A 17,104-nucleotide genomic window follows, 5' to 3' on the forward strand; every position below is an offset into this window, starting at 1 on the left:
CACCAGCAAGACAAAGGAGATGATCATTAACTTCCAGAGGAAAACATCTCACTTTACACCGGTGAACATCCAGGGAGCGGACATAGAGTTGGTAGACAGCTACAAATTCCTGGGTGTTCACCTTAACAACAAGCTGGACTGGTCCGTCAACACCCACGCCCTTTACAAGAAGGGCCAGAGTCGCCTCCACCTGCTGAGGAGACTGAGGTCCTTTGGTGTGTGCAGGACTCTTTTACGGACCTTTTATGACTCTGTGGTGGCCTCAGCCATCTTCTATGCTGTGGGCTGCTGGAGAGGGGGCAGCACGGACAGGGACAGGAGCAGGATCAATAGGCTGATCAGGAGAGCGAGCTCTGTCCTGGACGGTCCTCTGGACTCCGTGGAGGAAGTGGGGGAGAGAAGGATGTTGGCTAAGCTGACATCCATCATGAGCAACACCTCTCACCCGCTACATGACACTGTTGTTTCCCTGAGCAGCTCCTTCAGCAGCAGACTGTTACACCCACGGTGTAAGAAGGAGAGGTTCCGCAGGTCCTTCATACCGACCGCTGTCAGGCTCTACAACACCTGCACCACCTGAACCATGTTGTAGACACTATGCTTTCTTTACACTGTTCTCTTTACTTGTCTTGCTGCTGTAACAAGTAAATTTCCCCGCTGTGGGATAAATAAAGTACATACATACATACTATATAAGCCTGTAGTAAGTGTATCAAATGAAAACAACTGTAGGCTCGCGTGCGTGTCAGTGCGTCATTGTTGCCAGGTCTCGTGAGAGAAACAAGCAACTAGCTCTCTGAAAACAAGCCCAAAACAACAGGAAAGTTGGGTATTTGCGAGTGACTTTACAAAAAAACATGCCCAACGTCGCTAAGAATAATTGGACCTGGCAAGGCTGATGTGTGCGTGTGTGTGTGAGTCTTATTATGTGTTATTTATGTCTCATTTTGTCTTATTATGTCTACTATATTGGGTAATACAAGTATAAAGGTGACCTTTAGGGTGTTATTTCGAGTCAAGAAGGCTCTAATAACATAACAATCATATTTAGAAGATCGTAAACATGTTTTCGATGCTCTAATTACAAATATATAGGATTTATAAATAATGAATTCTACCTAGCAGAAATTGACTTACCACGGTTGGGTCAAGGGATGACTATTTCAGTTTAATGACAGCATTCATGACTGAAAGAGTCATAGTACTAACCAGCCATCCAGTCTACAGCAATGCCTTCGACCCTGCTAATGCCAGAAGTGATGATGTCCTCCCTCCAGGTCTGGTCACGTTTGGCCCTTGAGATTCTATTCAGGCCCATGTCTGTCCAGTAAACAGTGTCATTTCCTGGAAAAAGGTTAATGACACATCAAGGTGATGGATGCTTGTGAAGGACTATAACGTATGATGGTGGAAATACCCACACTGTCCATCGACAGCTCTTTCAGTTGGCAAATTTTAAATGGAAGTCAAAACCGTGCGACGCAAATTATGATGCTGATAACATCTCATTGAACAATCATATGACACATTAAAGATTGTTAAAGAAGCTGGTGACACCTACACAGTACACGTTTTCACGTTCTTCTTTCTGCTACCGTTACCCCCTGTTAACACGTCTCACAGCTTTCATGTGGTTTGTTCTACCAGACGTGCATCTGTGATAACATGCAAATCATATGCAAGCTCTATCAACTGCTCCATGTTTGCTTTTAGTACACTCCTATATCTGCATGTTTACTTCTCTTATGAAAGAAGGAACAATTGACAAGTTGTTTTAGACTAAGTGTCTAATAGTCATCAAGAATGTTAAAAAAGCTTGTCACTCACTTTTCACTCATTTAATTTCACTCACGATTTCAGTCATATTCAGAGCTCAACAAAGCCATCTGAAGGCATTCCTGGAGCGTCTTAAGCTTGTTTTCTATATAAATGTGCTGGCTTGGCTCATCTCAATTCGACTGCACGCAAGCCTAGTATGCAGGGATTTGATTTCCATTACAAGAGGGTACCCGCTTGATACAGACTGGATCTCAGGCTCAGTCTTAAAACTGCGCAGACAATTCTTATATTCTAAAGTACATCCATGCATTTTCTATGCCGCTTCTCCTCATGAGGGTGGTATGGGGGGTATGCTGCAGCCTATCCCAGCTGACTTCGGGCGACATGCGGGGTACACCCCGAACTGGTCGTCAGCCAATCGCATATAGACAAACAACCATTCACACTCACATTCATACCTATGAACAATTTAGAGTCGCCAATTAACCTAACATGCATATTTTGGAATGTGGGAGGAAACCGGAGTGCCCGGAGAGAAACCCCACACAGAAATGCCCAACGGAGATTCGAACCCAGGTTTTCCCGATCTCCTGACTGTGACTGTGGCCCACATGCTAACCACTAGACTACCGTGCGACCCTCTAAAGTACATGCTATTTTCTAAATTATACAGTATGTTACGGTTGTTGATGGTGCATCTTGCAATTTAAAAATTATATGATGCCATACAGCATTGGTTCTGAACTATAATTGTCCCTTGCCATATTGTGGTTAGAATTTCGTGGCTTCACTAGAAGCAACAGGACAAAAAGAACAACAGGCTTTTAGCGTCGTTTTGAATTATCTCACAAGAGTCACGTAATCCTAATAACAATATGGGCTACTGTTGCATGCGTAACCCATGCCAAGCTAAACTTGGAAAACCTGACGTCACCTCCTGTCCTCCACACATCCACACATTAATTGCAACATACATGAACACGAGTGTTATTTATGTCTTAAATGGATTATTTTCTCAGATTATATCTACTATATTGGGTAATACTAGTGGAAAGGTGACTACATGAGTGTTATTTCACGTCTCAAGGACGTGAATAATATTAAAACCTGAATTTAGAAGGTCATAAATTGATTTTCGATGCTCTAACTCAGAGGTTCCCATATTTTTCACAGTCATGTACCTCTTCAGACATCTGACTGGAAATCATGTACCCCCCTACTCCTGCACACTTGAAAAAACAAACCGCACTATTAATATTTGATATATTATTAAATATATTATATATTATGAGAGGGTTTTAGAGGGGTAAGATATCTCCTGGCAGGCTTGTCTTCTGTTTGGTGAATTTATTTAGCGGTGACAAGCTGTGGTAAGATGCGGTGAACTGTGATCTTTATGCTCTTTGCTGTGCACTGGTCTGCAACAACATGGAAATAATCAGTTAAATGCAACTAATGTTACACGGAAACTTAATAATTATAAATAACCATGAAAACAAAGTCACATAACATGCAGAAATCAATTAGGAAATGAATTCAATAAAATGCTTATTACTGAGCCAAATGGACATATGAGCATGTATAGCATAAGATTATGCACCAAGCAAAAATTCACAGCATCACAGAGCTAACATGATTAAACGCCACCTCTCTGCATTTACGCGCAGCATTAACATTTGTGAACAAGGACGAGGTGAACGGACGAATAGAAAATACACGTCTGCCTGTGCAGCGTTGGTGTCATGTGCCGCAGGACAGGAAGCATTGCTTGTTTAGTCAGCCATCTTGGATTACGCACCCAACATCAAATCTCAACATACTTAGTTTACACAGTACTACTACTAATGCAATATCCTGCAAGGCACATTCATTTGGCAAACTCAAATGATAATGTTACACAAATTAGCCCGCTTGCTGCATGAACAGAAATCAATCCTGGCGAAGAAAGAAGAAATCAAGGAAGATAATGTTGCAAAAGGGATAAAGGTGTTAACAAAACAGAAATGACAAACAATCAGTATTTGAGAAGCACTGCCATACAGTAACATTTTGTAATGTTTGTAACAATAAACACCAGCAGCATGATGTATTTGCTGATAATTGTCATTCATGGTTTCTCTTATTCCAGTATGCCACAATCAATGTTAGGCAGGATATACTATACATGCTCTCTCCTTTTTTTAAGAATCAAATAGGTACATATGAACCCCTTTCCTTTCCATTTCAGTATTCAGTTCGTTTGCAATGTCCTTTGTACAGGTTTCATTATCATTTAGATACTGTACATGGGAGTGTAACCAACCTATAGCGTCTGTCTTTACAGTCCATCTATCATTTTTATCACATATATTTTAGAGGGAAGCCGGGATGTAACAAATCAAAGTATACGCTATTTGCTTATTGCTTTGCAATACACGTCGCGTTTCCTTGCAATATCTTGGGAATTGCTTTGTGTGAGAATTGTTCTAGAGGCTCGCTATTATTCATAACCAGGGTTACCTGTAATGGCATGTGATTACTCCTTCCTCAGTGATGCATGAGCCCACAGACCATTATTCAAAAGCTTTGTGACAAGTATAACTAATAAGAAACCTCTGTTGACCTGTTTGTTTTAAGGCACAGAGGATGGAAGAAATAAAGGCAAGCAAGACAGCCAGGTTTTATAATAACAAAATAATTTAAACAACATTTAAAATGAAAAATATCAGCATAAAGGGAAATGGCATCCAACATGTTGAGCACAAAGGGCCGATCCAACTTGGACAATACATTTTATTTGGTGATTCTTTACTAATCTTCGAGACCTTGGATGCTAACATTAATTTAAAAAGTGAACTAAATAAGGTCTATTTATTTAAATAGATTCAACAAAAGTTTAAGCACAACACTTCTGTTTTTGCTTTGCTTTTTCATGAGCTCAATTCACAGATCTAAAACATTTTCTACGTAGAGTCGTACCTCGCCACTTTGCGTTTGGAATTTTGCGGCTTCACTCTATCACGTTTTTTCAAAAATATATTATTTAAAATAACATGCTGTTTTGTGGTTGAATGGAAAAAAAAATACATAAAAAATATACATATTGAAGCAAATTTTACATATTTCCTTGCCTAAATTAGTCATTTTCGAGCATAAAATGTGCAGGCTTAACTCGTAGCGACAAAAAAAGTCAAGCTCAAATTCAACCCATTAAAAGGATCCCAACATCAGACTGGAATAAAAGATACGTAGGACGATTACTTATGGTGATCGATAGGATCAGTGCTCACTTTATCATGATCATAACTGATCATAATTTGATCGTCCAAAATACAATTTACTGATGCCGAATTATTTATCAAATGTATTAACCAATTAATCATGTTTGAGAATGATGTTTAATTCAATCATGTTTTATCATGTCAAATCTCTGAAGGGGTACGCAACTTTGAAAGGTTTGGGAACCACCGGCCATGGTGGCAATGGGGTTATGGTATGGGCAGGCGCATGTTATAGACAACAAACACAGGTGTATTTTATTGTATTGATGACATTTTGAATGCACACATATACCGTGACGAGATCCTCAGGCACATTGTTTTTGGAGTGGCCTTTTATTGTGGCCAGCCTAAGGCACACCTGTGCAACAATCATGCCGTCTACTCAGCATCTCGATAAGCCACACTTGTCAGGTGAATGAATTATGAATTCTACATACTCACTAACACAGATTTAACAGATTTCTGAACAATATTTGAAAAAAACATGTCTTCTGTGTACATAGAAAAAGTTTTGGGTGGCCCACTATTTGAGAAGCACTCTTTTAGTACTATATAAAGCCTTTATCCTTCTGCATTTGTGACTGTGCGAATACATTTGTTTTGATTTTTATGTTTAAAAGTGAGGTTAGATTACCAAACATATTATAGTAGCTTTGGTGTAAAGGTCACATTTTATCATCTTATGTTAAAGTAATAATTCCAAAAAGTAAATCTTACATTAACATTAACTAACATAGCAACAGACAACTCGAGAAAAATCAGCAAGTATTTTACCTGCATGAAAGTCCACCCCCACAGCAAATAGTGTCCCTGCAATGGGCATGAGAGCTTCAGTGTTGTCATTTGGGTCCAGTGAAATTCCTCGTATACCCTCATGGATGGAATACATGAGAAATGAATCAACACCTGTGACAAACACCAACAAAGACTACATAAATTAGTACACACATTAGACTAAAACTGCAATGTCATAGATTATAAATGGTGTTTGAGTCTGACTGAAAATTTCAGACAACAGCAAATAACAATAATAGGTTATTGTACTGCACAACAACAGCTACTGTAATGCCACTTGCACAAATGTTGCCTGGCATTGTCCCGCAATTCGCCATGGCAGTGCGTGTCGTGTAGATGGCACGCCTGAAAAGTGTGACGAGTATGTGCACTGTTTGCATTCTGCTTACACATAAGTTAACCATGAGGCACGCAATTTGTGACTGAAAATGTTGCCCATTGCCACACTCCTGCATGACTGTTTATGTCTAGTGTATGACATGGTACGCGCGACGCATGGATATGCACTGTCACCACCACTTCCCGCATTTGTGAAGCAGTCATGGTATTATTTAGTCCCACCGTACCGAGACAAGGGAGCGAGACCTCAGAATTTTACGGCTTAAAGAGAAGACCGTCAGAGGTATGTAAATGTGACGGCGAGACTCAGTCATCGGCTGCGTGCACACATGCATACACAGTGTCCCGCGTAACAGTCTCCCAACCTAGCAGCACATCGAGAGTGACACTCTATGTTTCTGCCTGTCTCATCATAATATGCAAACATGCAAACAGTTAGCATGTTAGCACCTAGCAAGATAGCACTCAGTACCAAAAGTGTCCTGCCAGTTTTATAATATCCCTACATCATGCCATGTCTATATTTACATTTAGACATGAAAAAAAAAATTGCTAAGATGCCAACATGCTAACAGTAAGCACCAAGCAAGATAGCATTCCAAAAGTGTCCCGGCAGTTCTATAGTGTTCTTACATCATGCCATGACTATATATACATTTAAACCTGAAGAAATTAGCTAAAATGCTAACATGATAACAGTTAGCATGCTAGCAAGATAGCAGTAAGTACCTAGTGTCTATGTAGGTCTACAGTAGGGGTCACTGACCTGTCGATTGTGAGCTACTAGTCGAACTTTGGGACTTTGCTGGTCGATCGTAAGAATATTAGGAAAAAAATATATTATTATATCAGTGCCCTCCCCTCCAGGGGAGCGACCAACAGGCACACATTTTGACCACTGAACACGCCCGTACGCTTCGCCGCCCTCCAGGTACACAACCCGCAAGCACCAGCCAGGAGCCCAGTCCCCAAAACTCGACCGGAGGTACTAGGTAACTCAGAAAACTTACCCTCACACGACACACGATCGCTTCTCAGGTTGTATCCTACGGTGCAAGAGCAGCTCCGGGTGCTCTCAGAAGTAGGAAAACAGAGCTGCGAACATCCACCGTTATTTATCTGGCAGAGGTTTCTTCCTGAAAGATAACCATGGCCAGAACAAATCAAATAATCATATCTGATTCTGTAAAAGTGCTAAGTGCATACTTGGAGCTTCGTCTTTGTGTTGATTTTCAGAAAAGCCCAGCAATGTTGTTCAGTACAACGCATAATTGTTGTCATTTCCTCATTATCAAAAGTTGAGTACAATACTTGAAGAGTAAAGCTGAATGCTAAAGTCTGTTGACTGGTCATGGTTTCCACATGGTGAGAAAAAAGAGGTAATACAATATAAAGCTTATCTTCTTGTTCCAAACAGCCAGATTTCAATATAAAGACCACAAATTCTGGATGCCATCCATTGTTGTCCCTTGTTTACTGTGTAGCATTCTTCATGTTGAATTAATTGTCAGGTTACTCTGGCACACTGGTGTAATGTGACATTATTTACATAACCGATGTAGCGTTCACCATTCTGCCTACACACCATGTGGTGGGAATGCAAGCCAGATTTACAGTTCCAAACTGTACTGCGGTGAGCTGAACTGAATTGTCATTCTTGGCGTAGACGGAATTGATGAATATGCTCACCTTTCTGACCATCCCGGTCATACACCTTCATGTGAACCACCCCGCCAGTCTTGTTTCTCAGAATGGCATAGTTTCTTCCATCCCTCTTGTTGACAGTTCCCAGCTGTGCAGATTCGTCATCTGCCCACCACAGTTTGCTGGCTGTAAGCACAAACATTGTTTCATTACAAAACCTGATTCAAGTCCACTAAAACTGCATTACTGAGTTACCTTTTATTTTGCAGCTAAGAACCACTGTTCGCATCAACAGTGGCTTTATTATGACTATTTACTGCTGTGTGTGATTTCATTTACACAATAAAATCAATCCCACATTCATATATAGCAAGGAGAAGACGCCGTATTTTAGTAGAACTATAAAACTTTCCCAGACAACAGTGTGGCGGCCTTGCGAAGTGATCTGATTAGGAAAGCACAATTGGTTGAAAATGGAAGTTCGAATGGGTTCATATTGTATTCTTACTGAACATATACTCAACAAAACGCAATACTTTTTTTTTTGCTCCCATTTTTCATTAGCTGAACTCAAAGATGATTTTTTTTTTTTTTACTAAAGGCTTATATCTCTCAATAGTGCAAATCTGTGTTTGTGAGCGCATTACACCACTGGTGTATAATACAGTCAAACCTCAGTTTTTGCATGCACAAATTTCTGTGTGATTTGGTTTTCGGCAAAATGCTTCACTTTTCATGGCTTTTGTTTAGTTTCGTTGTTCGTACAATTTTTGCACTTGAAGGTGCTGCGCCTCTTTGGCTCCTAACTACAGTTGTCCCTCGCCACATCGCGCTTAAAATTTCGCGGCCTCACTTTTTCACGTTTTTTCAAAATTATATCAATTAATAAATCATGCTTTTTCGTGGTTGAATACAACCTATTATTAGTCAAAACCTATGCATACTGATGCAAATATGACATACTTTTTGCAAGTATTAAGCAAGCATAAACATGTCTAAATGAACTAAAATACAAACACATGGAATTAAGAAGCCACATTCAAATTGTGAATGTAGTATTCTACATTGGTCACTAGTTGCCCGTAATTGTTTGGTGAGACAAGAGTCAGGCTTGATTGCCACAACAACAGGCTTTTATTGCAGATTTAAATTATCTCACATCAGGCGCAATTATAACATAATAATAATAACAACAACAACATGGGCTACTGTTTTCGCCGTAATCCAGTTAAAATTCAACTCTTAACCTCCAACGCCACTTCCTGTCCACACGTCCGGAAGACACGGACGCACAAGTCTGATTTACGTCTTAAATGGCTTATTTTCTCTGATTAGATCTACTATATTTGGGAATACAAATGTAAATGTGACTTTAAGGATGTTAGTTCATTTCTAGACGGTTGTAGTAATGTAAACAAACATATTTAGTCGATTGTAAACAGGTTTTAAATGCCATAACTATGAAAATATTCCATTTAAAAAGAAGGAATCCTACTTTGTGGATATTCTCTTACCACGTTGGAGTCTGGAACCAATTAATCGTGATAAACGAGGGATTATTGTCAACCAATAAAGACACCAACTAGCTAGCAGATCTTACCTTACAGTGGTTTAAAAGAACAGACTGAACAAATAAATGTCTATCTTCGTTACAATTCAAAGTTAAACTTTGTAAAAATTTTGCCTGACCCGAAGGTGGAAGGATTAGCGTGCACGGCTTTCACGCACCGCAGTTTGGTATTCGCATGTCCATTGCGCATGCACATATACAACAGCAGCCTCAAAGAAGACAATTTGAAGTCATTGTGTGGTTCTGATAGACTATGTATTCAATGATAGCTAACAAGTAACTAAACTTTGCCAAATTGCTATTATCAGCTGACAGTAGCTGTTAGCCGACTGGGGCGTAGCATCAGAAAAGGAAGTGGGTGGAATTTCGGGTGCCTGGAGCGGATGAATTGAATTTACATTACTTCCAATGGAAAAAATTGCCTCGGTTTTCGTACGTTTCAGTTTCTGTCAGACATTTCGTAACAAATTCATGACAAAAAACGAAGTTTCACTGTACTGTATACATAATGTCTATCTATATGGCAGTAGATTTACAAGTATATGTAGTGTGAAGCTGAGCTTGGTTAACTTGTGGAAAGCACTGAATTTATTAAAACAGAGCTAAGCTAAGAAATGACCCTAATAAAATATATGAAGAACCAACAAGTAGCTGGGATGAGCAATGCTTTTGAAGTCCAGACAGTATTTGTTACAAATAACAATATCTATCCCTTTATTCTTTTTGTCTTTTTGATTCATCCCAAAATACACACACCTACAAGAATGCTTCCCACTTGACTCAATAGCTTCAGGTCCAGTGCCATCTGTTATCAAAATAAAATTGCTTTGAGTGCAAATGACAGTTGACATGAAGTTAACAAAACACTTGACCCTGGGGGCCATGCACGCCAGTATTAGCTTTGCTCTCTATGTTAATTTGATGCCGTTGGGCTTGCTGGCTAGTTGTGATTTCTCGCTCGTGGCACATCATATTCAATTTCCACATCAGCTGCTTGTTTGCGTCCTGGCAAGTCGAGGGTGATGAATGGCCTACCTCACCTATCCCTTGAGCCAGTCTAATTATTACAGAGCCATAGGACATCTGGACAGTGTATCAAACTCCTGCACAAACACCAATACTTTTTTCCAGCCATCATCGCGCCCAAACAGTGAAAGCAAAATTAATTGACTGATTTTATCCTGCAGCAATCTGCAACACAATGACCTACTGATTTCACTCTGTTCAGTTATTCCATGACCAACTCTATACTCTCGGCAGAGTTCTGGAGGGTGTATGGGAGTTTGCCCAACCGGTTTACTTGTGTTTTGTAGACTGGGAAAAGGCAGTCAACCATATCAGTTGAGGAATCATGCGAGGGGCACTTCGGGAGTATGGGGCATTTGGGAGGTTCGCTCACTGTATGACCATTGCCTGAGTTGAATCATGTCGCCAATAATATAATGTTGTAGAAACATTTATAATACACTATGACCTTCTACAGCCTGTGTAATGTCTTTATTTTAAGTGTGACATCATTATTTTTGCTAATTAGACGATAAAATACATAGAAATGTCATACAGGAGGCACTGTAGTACGCGCTTCGTTTTGAGGTGTAAGAGCTGGAAGGTGCTGGTCCCTACTGTTCTTCCACGGAGATGTTTTTTTTTGACAGCTGGAAAGTGGCAAGTCAAATGCATTCGATATATTTTTATGCTCTGCTGAATTTCACTGCCAAGATTAAGGATTATACTGTATATCCAAGCTCACTAGGAGGTGATCAGACTTTTACAACCAAGCATCACAACTTTCCTGAAGAAGGATAGGGTACATGTACTTCATACACAGATGAAAGGTAAGAACACAAATATTTTTCAGTTAATAAAAAGAAATAAACAAATGGGACTGAAGTATTTGAAATCAGAATTTGTCTACATTTTTTTTTTTTTTACCAAAGAGAATTATTGTCTTCTTTTCCTGTTATCCTCTTAATAAGCAAGCTGTGTTACCATAAAAAAACTCAAAAGGCGTCAGTGCCTCACCAGACATGAACCACACCGCACATCGCTGACCAGAACCACCCGGCTATAAGGAAGAGACACCACACTGCCCTTCTTCAGACAACAAAAAGCATAACTGACGTGTGGATTGGTGAAAAAGGCTTTTTTCCAAAACCACTTCGCTGGTTAAACACGTCATCCCCGAACATTACAACTTATCCGATCAAACGCACCCGAGACAAACTCACCCATCACAGCCAAAGCAGTGCCTTTAGTAAGATCCCTCTTCAGATTTTCCAGCACCTCCAGCCCAGTTCCATCCAGATTGCACCTGTTGATGGTGTTATTGGCCGAACTAATCCAGTATAGCTTGTTGGCTGTGTAGTCTACTGAGAGACCTGAGAGAAATCAAACAGAGAACAACAAAGTTAGATTTATTATCTTAAATTTAGTAGTGTTTAGCAGTAGCAGCAAAGTTGAAGTCACAAACAAACAGCAGCAGATTGAATTGTGAGGTAATAAATTACTTTGAGAGTACTATTCCAACGTATAAGGGAAAGACATATACTGCATGTCAAATTTTCATAAAATGAGAAATAGTAACATTCTCAAGAAAATCTCAAACCACGTGCATACAGTTCCATTAAAAAGCAAATCAAATTAAAGCAAATAGCACCTTGCTGTCTGTTGCAGCACTGATAAAATGCATAAATAAAAATGCCATTAAAGTATCTTAATAGAGTTGACCACACAAGCACTGTGCACTGTCCTAACGCAGTTAAGTTGGCATGTATGCAACACACACTTGTGGCAGGTATCTTTATAAAACTTCCTATTCCTAAGACAAATGATCAAGGAAAGGAAGTGATGGCTTTTAAATACGCTTCAAGGCTGACATGGTGTTTTTCATGAAATACCACCATCAATGGTGGGAATTGGAAGCTATTTCGGTTGCGGACTTCAGGATATTTGCCCAATGTTTGTATTGGATTTATAGCCGATTGAAATTCACAATGCATCATTAATTTAGCCTTGTCCCCAGGTCCACCCCATAATCATAAATGAAGCCAGTGAAATATGTTGCATCCTGCTGACAGACCCAGGAGGATACAGAAACGCAGAGAAGACAATAGTGTGTTAATGGTGTAGTTTGACCATGACCAGCTGGGGACCAAGAAAATCATTATAAGAATAATAATGCTCCATTATGACTGGCACTACCAGAGGGGTATTAATTTAATCTGAAAGCTTGCAGTTCAAAGAAAACCACCTTCCATCTGAGTCAACCATGAGCACCCTTGGAACTAAGATAAACAATGGATTATTGGCTTGTTTTAGTTTGTTTGTTTTTAACCGTTAACCCTAACCCGAACCATTATTTTGTTTTTAGCAATTGGGTTCCCTGCCTATGCCTATGCCTACCCTACCTACCCAATGGCCATGGGCTTTGGGTAATGACCGAAAGGACAAGATCGCAGGCACAAGTAGCCAAAACGTGTTTCCTCCATAGAGTGGCTGGACGTTCCCTTAGAAATAGGGTGAAAACCAGGAGAAACTCGGAGTAGAACCGCTGCTTCTCCACATCGACAGGAGCCAGATGAGGTGGCTCGGGCATCTGATCAGGATGTGTCCCCGACACCTCCGTGGGGAGGTGTTCAGGGCTTGGCCAAACGGTAGGAGGCCCCAGGGAAGACCCAGTACACGTTGAAGAGACTATTGCGGTGTCAAGTACTGTTTACGTCTAGTGCAGGTCAATAGTATACCCAACGCGCATTGTTCCCTCATGGGTATGCATTGTCACCACCACTTCCCACATCCCGGAAGCATTTGGTTCCACTGTGTCCTACATGATGCCACGCAACAGCAGGCATCTCCCCTAACTTTCTTAATGCCGCAATTTGCAAGGGACATAAAAGACACTGAACTCCAGAGCAGAAGCTCTCATTGCAGGAAAGAAAGGTAAGTATCTCTCAGCTGCAAAAAAAGAATGCGGAAAGAGCAGGAAGGAGGCAGAAATTCACAAGGAAGATCCAAGAGGCTACAGAAATTACTTCAGATTTGCCCCTGACTTGCTCCAAGAGGTGGTGGAAAAGTTAACCTCTTCATGTGAATGAGACACGCTGAGAAACACTTTGATACAAACCGCCCACATTGTATAGAAATAGGTTGCGGTGCATTCGTGATCGCGTTCACAACTAGTTCACGGAAATTATGCGTGCCACAAATTTTGAACATTTCCAAATTTTCTTTGTGCACTGGCACGCAATCCCGCACAGTTTACACATACTTCACACCTGTTTATGACCAATTTACTTATTGGCACAAAAATCTGAGCCTCTCGTCTTAGGCTGTTGCCCCCACGACCCGACCTTGGATAAGTGGAAGAAGATGGATGGATGGATGGATGGATGGATGGATGGATGGATGGATGGATGGATAGATGGCTTAAAGACAATGCCAGTCAACCAAATAAGATCATTAGTTTGAATGCATTTGAAAGTGAAATTGCGGCAAAGTTTACCAGTGAAGACCCAGCTTTTTCAAACATATAGCTGGAAGAATATATCCATGTAAAACGATTTTAAAAAAGCTGCAATGATTGTCCAAGATTAGTTTCTAGTATTTGTCTATATTCAAAAATTACAAATGGACGTAGGCTCATGAAACTGTCACAGTTACGCTTGTTTCAAACCTGCAAGCCAGCTGGCAGAGTTGAATATGTGTTCAGCTCTGAGCACATTACGTTAAATCCTGAACCATTTCAAGAGCCTTCTTTGTCATCATTATGCAAAAAAACAGCAGGCCTCCATTGGAAGGCTGCTGTTTTGTTCACTGTACATTCATATGGTAAAGATGCTTTGTTTGTCTCCATGTGCGTACTGTAGGTATTAGAATGACTTGCGCCACGTCAGTATCAGTTACCACCGAGTCAGGAATGGAAACAACCTGCGTGGTTGCATTTGAAATTGTAAAATTACACATTTTAGGTGGCCTTTTATTGTTGCCAGCCGACGGCACGCCTGTGCAATAATCATGCTGTCTAATCAGCATCACCACACGTGTGAGGTGGATGAATTATCTCGGAAAAGGAGAAGTGCTCACTAACAGATTTAGAACAATATTTAGATTTCTGAACAATATTTCAGAGAGAAAAGCTTTAGGTCTTTGAGTTCAACTCATGAACGATGGGAGCAAAGTGTTTTCTTGTTGAGTGTATAAACCGTGATTTCCTTCCCCAAGGTACTTTGCCAGGCCATCATGCTGCTATCTTTACTTGCTGCTGGTCTTGTAGTCTTCACGTTTGCCTTCAAAGTTGCTCTATGGGGTTGACAGTAGGCTACTGGCCTATGTCCTCAAAAAGTTTAGTTTTCCATGAACTCCTTGTAAAATAAGTCGAGTGATGATCGTCATAGAAACCTTTGCTTTGGCCCTTCACAAATATAAATACAGACAACGGTGCACACTGCAGGTAACATTCAAGTACAGGAAAGTCAGATTTAACTTTGTCAGAAAACTAACATCTCCCATGTTCTGGAAGCAGAATCTTTTCACAACTTATATCAGAATTGTTGGAAGAAAAACGCTGAAAGTCTGGACTTGAATCACTATTTGATGTTTTACTTCAAATGTTTTGCAGTGGAAAGTCACCAAAGAAATGTGACTGTCCAAATACTTCTGTAGTTTGTACTTTGATGTCGAGTAAGTAAGTTTGGAAAAGATTGTCACCAAAATACATTTTGCACACAGAAGAGGCTTGATTAGAGCAGTGAAGGTTTTGATCTAATCTTTGACCTTATTAATTTATTTAGATATTCTTTTAAAGTGCTCATGACACTAAAAGACAGCGGGCAATCAAATTGAATATGCTGCTCAATGTTGTGTTACTGACCGACAGGGTCCCTCTGGTTCTGGAGGAGGACCTTGCTGTTACTTCCATCCATGTTGGCCATGTTAATGGTGTTGCCATCTGTCCAATAGATTTTCCTGGAGGAGAGGTGAACAGTTTGGCTAGTCACAGGATACAATGTCCGTTGCAGTAATTAGGGATGTGCGATATTGGCATTTTTGCCGATAACCGATATGCCGATATTGTCCAACTCTCAATTTCCGATTCGGATATGAACCGATAACGATATCTCCTGTCATGGAATTAACACATTGTGGTGACCCAACATATTGGACACTTCTCTTGGAGATTAATGTCTGTCTGTCTGTCTGTTAATTACATCTCCACATTTTGTGACCCTTGACGTGGGTAAAAATGTCGACTGACAACTGTGACAACGAGACCATGGCGGCGCCGCTACAAGCTAAAGAGCAGCAAACATCGGTGCTATCTGCCCCAGCACACCCACGCCCGGGATTTCAACACAAGTCCCGACTGCGAGGAATAACACAAGACGTCACAAAGTATTTCCACATATTGGCACCGAAGGATGCCTCAATGACGGCAAGTACGGGAGCCCATAGGCCTATACAGCATTTTTTTTTTTTATTATTGGTTTTCATTATAGTGAAAACCCAATACCAATAAACAGATATTACATTTTTATGCCAATATCAGGCCGATAATATCAATGGGATGATAATATTGGACATATCTAACAGTAATCACTCGTTTAATGCAGTTAGTTCCTGACACAACCGTGATAAAGGAATTTTTTTGTCAGAGCATAAAAAACCTGTTTACGACCTTTTAAATACGTATGTAAGGGGTACATAACTTCCAGTCAGATGTCTGAAGAGGTACGCGATTGTGTGTGTGTTGCTGTAAAAGTGGAGCAGACGGGAAATTAGGTCAGGAGTTCATAGTGGAGTTTTAGCTCGCCGTGGGTTACGGCCACAACAGTAGCCCACGTCAGGGATTATTGTGCCTGTTGTGAGATAATTCAAACCTGCGATAAAAGTCTGGTACTTGTGTGTCTCACAGAACATTAAAGTCACATCATTACTGACACCTAGCCACCAGTTTAGAATACAACATATCCTTCCAGTGTCTTTGAATGCGTCTTCTGAATGCCTTACATTTGAATTTTAGTTCATTTAGCCATTTTTATGCTTGAAAATGTTTACTTTATGCAAAAAAATATGTAAACTTTGTTTGTTTGTTTTTTTACTAAAAATGGTCCGTATTTAACCACGAAACAGCATGATTTATTAAATAATATACAGTATTTTTTAATAACTGTGATCAGGTGAAGCTGGAAAATTCTAAGTGCGATATGGCGAGGGACAACTGAAATGATGGTAGTGCAAGTATATCAGATCTGTAAGGAAGCCAACATCAAGCATCGCTAAATGTTTCTTAATCACAATTATTAATTGCACATAAAATTTGAATGTCAGCCAATCGATGTAGTTTATCCTGACAACCTTTTAATGATCTGTCCCCTTTTTGTCTGCAGTCAGTATTCTTAATTCTGTACATTGAGGACAACATAGTGATGAAGTATACAGACTTGTATAATCTACTTACCCCTTGGCGGGGTGCACTACAAGGCACCTTGGCTTATCAATGCCGTGGATGATGGAAGTCTTCAGGGAGCCATCAAAGCGAGCCACATTGATTTGTGACTCGTCATTCTCAGAGCTAAGCCAATATAAGTTCCTGGAAAGCCAGTCCAAAGCTAGACCACGACAGTTCACTATGTCTGGCAGAAAGCAGATAAAATACAGTAACATGTCATACATGCTTGTTTTGGCTGTAATAAACCGTACATAAAAAGACAAGACTGTC

General features: G+C 40.2%; 1 protein-coding gene across 12 annotated transcripts in view; it reads right to left on the reverse strand.

The window, feature by feature from the left end:
- Positions 1 to 17,104, reverse strand: part of lrp1bb (low density lipoprotein receptor-related protein 1Bb) — a 339,637-nt gene that overhangs the window by 103,659 nt on the left and 218,874 nt on the right. For all 12 annotated transcript variants that reach the window (XM_054788302.1, XM_054788296.1, XM_054788300.1 and 9 more), the window contains 7 exons: positions 16,844 to 17,018; positions 15,257 to 15,351; positions 11,616 to 11,765; positions 7,863 to 8,003; positions 7,184 to 7,309; positions 5,814 to 5,945; positions 1,210 to 1,344 (listed from right to left, as the gene is read on the reverse strand). In XM_054788302.1, the coding sequence (XP_054644277.1) occupies positions 1,210 to 1,344; positions 5,814 to 5,945; positions 7,184 to 7,309; positions 7,863 to 8,003; positions 11,616 to 11,765; positions 15,257 to 15,351; positions 16,844 to 17,018 (954 nt within the window). The remainder of the gene's footprint in view (positions 1 to 1,209; positions 1,345 to 5,813; positions 5,946 to 7,183; positions 7,310 to 7,862; positions 8,004 to 11,615; positions 11,766 to 15,256; positions 15,352 to 16,843; positions 17,019 to 17,104) is intronic.

This window comes from Dunckerocampus dactyliophorus, chromosome 9 (assembly GCF_027744805.1).
Source record: "Dunckerocampus dactyliophorus isolate RoL2022-P2 chromosome 9, RoL_Ddac_1.1, whole genome shotgun sequence".
Lineage (NCBI taxonomy): Eukaryota > Metazoa > Chordata > Actinopteri > Syngnathiformes > Syngnathidae > Dunckerocampus > Dunckerocampus dactyliophorus.